The 7314-nt window shown below is 53.1% G+C and overlaps 1 protein-coding gene across 1 annotated transcript; it reads right to left on the reverse strand.

Annotated features, from left to right (window-relative positions):
* Positions 1–907: 907 nt before the first annotated feature.
* Positions 908–3596, reverse strand: LOC146543060 (uncharacterized). Its single transcript, XM_085240251.1, has 2 exons — positions 3210–3596; positions 908–3069 (listed from the first exon to the last, which is right to left on the reverse strand). The coding sequence occupies exons 1-2, from the start codon at positions 3454–3456 to the stop codon at positions 2063–2065; spliced, it is 1254 nt and encodes a 417-aa protein (XP_085096377.1). The 5' UTR covers positions 3457–3596; the 3' UTR covers positions 908–2062.
* Between the last annotated feature and the right edge of the window lie 3718 nt (positions 3597–7314).

The raw sequence follows: 7314 nt of genomic DNA on the forward strand, positions 1-7314 counted from the left end.
TTTGGTCATGTCTCTGCCCTTAGCATCATTATCAGTATTGGGTGGAGTGGAGGGCAGGAGAACTATTGGAACCCCAGCTCCAAGCCTGTCTTGATTCAAACCAGGCTCACAGTAAATATCAAGGCTGTGGGTGATGCTTTCCCTGGACTACTACAGCCTTTCTGTGTTTGTAGAGCTGGGTGCAGCTCCTGGCACTGCCATGGGAATCAGAGAATGCGAAGGGTCACCAGGCAGATACCTACTGTCCACAGACACTGCAAACACTCTCTACACACCCCTCCCAAGAGGGCATTCATGCTCTTTCTGCACAGGTACAAATTCGAGATTTTCCTTGTGCTCTATATGCAGGCAAAAAGATGCACCTGTCTTTAGCCGTCAGTAGCTGTAGAAAAAGCCAGAAATCTGAATGCAGCCCAACACTTGGAGATGTTCCTATGGCCTGATGCTAAACCTTGATGCACGTTACACCGAGCTTAGTATGGAGGCGTTCAAGGCCAGGTTGGATTGAGCACTAGGCAACCTGATCCAGTACCTGATCTGGAGGCTGACAACCCAGCCTGTGGCAGGAGGAGTTGGGACCTGACAATCCTTGAGGTCTCTTCCAACTCAAGCCATTCTAGGATTCTATGATTCTGTGATTCTGTGGGCAGTGGGAAATATCAAAAGAGTTGCTGACAAAATGTTGTTGAAGTATTTTTTGGTCTTCATGTGCACACTGTTATTCAGCAAGTGCTGCTGAGCAATTCTGATACTCCACTTTCTCTTTCCCAGGCACCTTGCTCCAACTGTTTGTTTTTCCATAGTGTAATACATGGTATTCCTTGCCTGCTATCATCCTGCTGGTCATCTTATTACTTACACAAAGGAGATACCGAGGATTAAACCTTTAGAAAGAAACAAATCAGACTAGTTTTATATTCTCTTTGAGTCTGGGTCCATTATTCTATTGAGACAACAGAAGCAAGAACAACAACAAAGATTGCATCTTTTCTGCAGTTACATTAATTATTTGTGGCCTGGAGCTGACAGTATGAGAGGCAATTAGCCTAGTTCTGATTATTGGATTATTATTAAGAGCTGAGTCCTGCACTTTGGTTACAACAACTCGGTGCATTGCTATGGACTTGGGGCAGAGTGGCTGGAAAGCTGCATGGAGGAAGAGGATCTGAGCATGAGCCAGAAGTGTGCCCAGGTAGCCAAGAAGACCAGTGGTATCCTAGCTTGTATCAGCAATAATGCAGCCAGCAGAGCAGGAGGTGATCATCCCTCTCTATTCATCTCTGGTGAGGCTGCACCTCAAGTGCTGTGTTCGGTGCTGGGTCCCTCACTACAAGAAAGACATGGAGGCTCTGGAGCATGTCCAGAGAATGGCAGTGGGACTGTGAGGGGTCTGAAGCACAAGTCTGATGGGCATCAGCTGAGGGAATTGGAATTTCTTAGTCTTGAGGAGGCTCACGGGAGAGCTTATCACTCCCTACATCTTCCTGACAGGACGCTGTGGTGAGGTTCGAGTTGGCTTCTGCTCCGAGGTAACTGCGATAGGATGAGAGGAGATGGCCTCAAGTTGCTCCAGGGGAGGTTTGGGCCGGTTATTAAAAGCTTTATTCTCAGAAAGTGCGGTCAGGCATTGGCACAGCTGCCCAGGGAGGTGATGGAGTCACTGACACTGGAGGTGTTCCAGAACCATGGAGATGTGGCACTGAGGGATGTGGATTAGTAAGTGGTATTGGTGGTGAGTGGATGGCTGAAAGGGATGATCCTAGAAGTCTTTTCCAAGCCTAATGGTTCCATGATTCTATGATTATTAGAAGAATATGACATACATCTTCAAGCCTATGCTTGTTTTCTCAGTACCGTCATGACTGGCTTCTGATTGTGGAAATACACCTATGATATTATGGCCTCTCTCACAGCCAGATGAGAGAGAAACCAGCAACCCCAACAGTCACCAAGAACACTGAGACTTCTTCCTTTTTCTATTTTTATTGTCTTTAAATGCAGACTGAGGCCGTTGTTGGTCTGCCAACGCCAAGCCGTGCTCAGCACCGCAGTGGGTGCCGGCCTAGCGCCGCCTCTTGGGGGACGGGGGCAAATCCGGGGGGCAGCTGCTGGCCCTCCTCTTCGGGGGGCGTCGGGGCCCCCCAGGCGAGCGGTCCGTGCCCTGGGCGGAGGGGCCCGCTGCCGCCGCCTGCCCCGGCTGCTCCTGCGGCTCCTGCGGGGACACGGGGGCGGCGGGTCGGGGCTCGGGCCCCCCGTGAGGGACGCCGGGGAGCCGCTCGGCGCCGGGGCCCGCGGGGCTGGCGGAGCGGCCCGGGCCGGAGGCGGGAGGCTCCTGCTGGGAGGTGGCGGGGCTGGGGGTGGCCGCGGGGCCGTCCTGCCCTCCTGCTTCACTGGCAGCCTGGCTGTCCTGCCGCCGGCGGAGCTCTGGGCCGTACAGGGCCGTCACGGTGTTGATGAGCCCCGCCACAAACTGCTCCGTTTGGTCTTCCAGGTGTGACTCCATTGTCAGGATCAGGGCATCCTGGTCGAGCCCATATGTACACAGGAGGTGCATGACAGCAGTTCGCGCTGCAACCACCTCCCACCACTCATCTCCAGTGATGTTCCTGAGCTCCTGCTGGAGCCACTGGAGCAGTGGTTCGAGGTCTCCTGGATCTCCTTGGAAGAAGTCAATCCAGACCTCGGCTGGGAAGCCGGGCTCGGAAGCCTCGAGCTGCGGCTCTGCAGAGCCCTGCTCCTCCTCCTGCTCGTCCTCGGAGGGCTCTGCAGGCTGCGGGATGGGGCACTCGAGGTAATCGTCCTCTGCCCGCACCGAGTACCGGATGGCCTCGATGCTCTTCTTGCAGACAGCACAGGTGGGCTGCTGCTTTGCCCACCGCAGCGCACAGCCCAAGCAGAGCTGGTGCAGGCAGGGCGTCACGTAGGCTGCGTCGTCCCGGCTCTGCCCGCAGACGGGGCAGGTCCAGTCCGAGGGCAGCTCCATGGCGCCGGGTGTGCGGTGGGCCGGGGAGAGCCGAGCTGGGAAAGCCGCTCCCCTCGGTGGCTGCAGCGGGCCGGAGCCGTCAGCAGCTGCAAAAGAGAAGAGGCCGCGGTCACTCGCCGTCCCCGGGGCGGCGGCGGCGGCGGCGGCGACGCCCCGGTCCCTCCGCGCAAAGCCCCGGCCCCGCTCCCCGCCGCCCGCCCCGGGGCCGCGTCCCCGCCCCGCTCACCTCCGCTGCTGCGAGCGCACCCCGCGGGGCCCCGGCTGCCCGAGCCGGGCAGGGCCGGGGGAACGCTGGCGATGCCGCGGGCTGAGCACCAGGAACTGCTGCCGGCAGCCCCGCAGCACGGCCCAAACAAACTCTCGTCCGCGCCTCCAAGTCTCGCTGCTGCGCTCGACCGGAGTCCAGGCACGAGTGATGCTGGGCTCTGCTGCGCCCCGCTTTCTGCAGGGAGGCTCCCTGAGCTCACAGCCATCTCCCGCTGCTGTCACAGCCCCTTGGTCGGTGACCTCACAGTGCAGGGCTGCGTGTATTTGGGCACCAGGCTGGGCCTGCATCGTTATCACCCCTCATGTTCAGTGACTGCCCTTTGTGATGGTGGTAGATCTGGGAAAATAAAAATAGCACACATTTCCAATCTCTTCATTAATCCTTCTGTTCTGTGCTGTTCTAGAGACACACCTTTTGTGCTGTTCTGCTTCTCATGCAATACCAACCGGTGGCAATGTCTTTGTCTGAGTTCCTTTCTGTACCAGATGCTCACAGCACAGCAGCCTATTTGCTCATCCCTTCCTGTGCAACCTGCAGTTGGGAATCTGTGTTAGTGGAGCTGGACTTCATCTCCAGAGGTCATTTCCGACACCTATTGTTCTGTGATTCTGTTATTCTGTCTTTTTGGGCACACTTGTGGGATCTTACATCAATATTTTGGCTTTCTGGCTGTGCTGCCCATTCTCCTCCACACACTGGAGGCAAGGTCTGCAGTTTCAGTTCACCGGACTTTGCACAGACTTTTTCACAGCTTTCTCCTTAGATGCCTTAATGGTTTTTGAGTTCTTCTTGGTGTTTTGTGCCAGGATAAATGCAGGAGGGCCTGTCCTCAGATGGTGCTAGCTGGCCCAGTGCCACTAACTGCGGGAGTATGATGCCATTTTGCTCAAGCAGGAGATGTGCTGCTCAAACTTCAAAAGGCCACCCACATGCACTTGCTGAGTTGGAGGTCTAAATTAGCAGAAGCCACAGTTTTTCACATGGTTTTCACTCTGAGCCATATAATGACTTTTTTTTTTTTTTTTAATTCTCTAAAAGGTCTTGAGCCACAGTGAACAGTGAGCACATTTCAGGTTTGCATTGAAACAAAACGTCAGGCAACATTTAATCTTTCTCTTCACTTAAATGAGTGCTGACTTGATTATAAAAAGATTTTGTAACTGTAAAGAAAATAATAGCACTTCTGGGAGGGCATTTTGCTACTTCTTGCTATTTCTGATAAAGGAAATTGTTTGTCATGAGCATAACCATGTGTGTTTGCTGTTGGTTCTGTCTCAAATGTGACAATAACAGCTTTGCTCCTTATTGTGAGCACTAAGGATCACTTCTAGAAAGTCAGGAGGCTACTGCTGGAGAGACCCAGCAATACTGTGAGCTAAAGCTCTGGAAAGGAACCCTTATTGCCACCTGGCTGTGTTTGTGTTGTCCTTCCTAATGAAGTGGTTCCTCAGTGAAGGGCTGCCTGCCTTCCCAGTCTGCCAATGACATCCCACTTTGGATCTACCTTTCCAAAGGCTGCTTGGTCAATGTGTGAAATTATGCAGCATGCTATGCCTTAGAACAGGAGAATTACACCCAAAAGTGCCTAATCCTGTTCAGTAGCCACGAATGTGGGCTGTTGCTGGTGTCCTTTTCCCCTCCTGAATCTCCCCATGTGTTTGCAGGGGGTACAGGAAAAGGACAGGGAGGCTCAGTATCTCCTGAGCCAGATCATCCTAGGAGTTTCCACAAGGTTCGTCTGAGTCAGCAGAGCTGCAGTGTTTGTCACAGTTCAGGGTCTGGTCATACAGATGCTGGTGTTACCCAGCACCACAGAAATGAGGCCAGCTGTTTGAATAACCCTTCTGTCTGGGTAAAATAAGGAGCCAGGCACATATCTCAAAAGGATTTGGGAATTAGTATGACATTGGGAAAAAATAGCGCTGCAGTACTCTTTTAAGAAGTACCTTGCTCATGTGCAAGCTCAGCTTTGAAATCACCTCACCTATAAGGAATCAAGGGCCATTGGAATGTGATATTCCACAGCATCACCGGGAAGCCCTGGCTGTGGGAATTTATGATGCCCAAAGAGAAGTGGGAGACAAAAACACCACCTGCTAGAGAACGGAGCTTGTGTTTCAGAGTGATGCAGTAAGGTACAATAGGGTACACCTGGTCCTTGAGAGAGACCCTGGGGCAAAGGGGCTGCTTAGGGCAGGAGCCTGCCCTGGGCACCAGCCTGGGCTCCCAAGGACACGTGTGACTGTCGCTAGGTGGCTCACGGGGTGATCACAGAGGATAAAAGCTTGGCTTGCCCTCAGCTGAAGCACAAACCTCAGAAGTTTTCCTACAGGAAATCCAGTTTATTTTATTCTGTTTGTCAACTTGGTTCATTCTGAGAGCCCGGAGTCTGCGGCCAGCAATTAATGCCACTTAAAAGCTTTTCAGTGGATAATTGCCTGTTGTTCTGCAGGCATCACTCTCATTCAGATCTAATGGCTGTCAGGGGCAGTGGCCATTCCCACATCGGGGGCCAGGTATACTCGCTCCCCTCCCTTGGGAAGATACTTAATGGCTCTATTGTCCCCACACAAGGGCAGCGGGGACTCCCCTGTCCCTAAGGAAGCAAGGGAATAATCCTCATCAGTCTGTGTCACTTGGGCACAAAAGGCAATGGAGTGGACAAAAAGGGGAAGGGGGCTTCCAGTCCAAATCAAGGTGTTCCAATTGAGGGGCTGCCAATGGAGCCCTGTCAGGCACCCAGGTTACTAAGCAGACACCGGTGGAAACTCAGCTTTTTTCAGCTTTCAGATCCCAGACTTCAGGTCTTCACCTCATCGTGGCCCTTTGGGTTTGAATCGTGTTCCCCATGCTCTGTCCAGGACGTTCCATGTGCTTGTTGGCAGGTGTTGGCCAACACAGGACTCTCCATGCAGCCCTTTACTGACAAATGAGCTGTGTCAGAGCTCCCTGCACCCTCCCCTCCCTGAAGGCTGTTGCTCTCTTATTCCAGCACATGTAGTTGCTTCCATTGATACCTTAAGAACACTTCTGTTAAGAAGTGATGGCTTTTCTTAGAGGTCAGGCTTACAAGGGTGGAGTGAGCAAAAGATCCCATAGCTCTAGCCAGAACCTACTGTGACACTGCTGATGCCGGTTATCAGTTTGGTGTTGGCAGATCCAACTTCAGACTGCACATCCATGCACACATCACTTGGAGTGATCTCCTCACAGTGTGAGGAACCTCCTTTCTTCTTTTCAAGCCTTTCTCATTTTTACTCTCTATTTTCCCATTGAGAAAGGGCTGAAGTTACCCTTGTGATGCAGATGGCAGTCTACGTGGATCCCTTAATCACAGAATCACAGAATCACAGAATGGCCAGGTTTGGAAGGGACCTCAAGGACCATGTATCTCCAACCCCCCTGCCATACGCAGGGCCACCCAACCTCCACATTTAATACTACACCAGGTTGCCCAGAGCCCCATCCAGCCATGCCTTGAACACCTCCAGGGATGGACGGGGCATCCACAGCCTCTCTGGGCAGCTGTTCCAGCACCTCACCACTCTCTCTGTGAGAACTTCCCCCTGACATCCAACCTAAATCTTCCCTCCCTCTGCTTAAAACCATTTCACCTTGTCCTGCCATCATCTCCCCTTTCAAAGAGTTGACTCCCCTCCTGTCTGTAGGCTCCCTTTAGGTACTGAAGGCTGCAATGAGCTCACCCCGCAGCCTTCTCTTCTCCAGGCTGAACAAGCCCAGCTCCCTCAGCCTGTCCTTGTAGGGAAGGTGCTCCAGCATACTCTTCATCTTTGTGGCTCCTCTGGACCCTCTCCAACAGTCCCTGTCTTTCTTGTACTGGGGACTCCAGGCCTGGACACAGTACTGCAGCTGGGGCCTCACAAGGCAGAGTAGAGAGGAACAATCACCTCCCTGTCCCTGCTGCCACCCCTCTTTTGATGGAGCCCAGGATACCATTTGCCTTCGAGTGCAAGAGCACACTGCTGGTTCATGTTAAGTTTTTCATCTATCAGGACCTCCAGGTCCTCTGCAGGGCTGCTCTCAAGGACTGCTCCTTCCAGTC

The sequence above is a fragment of the Meleagris gallopavo genome, chromosome 20 (genome assembly GCF_905368555.1).
Source record: "Meleagris gallopavo chromosome 20, MGAL_WU_HG_1.1, whole genome shotgun sequence".
Taxonomy (NCBI): Eukaryota; Metazoa; Chordata; class Aves; order Galliformes; family Phasianidae; genus Meleagris; species Meleagris gallopavo.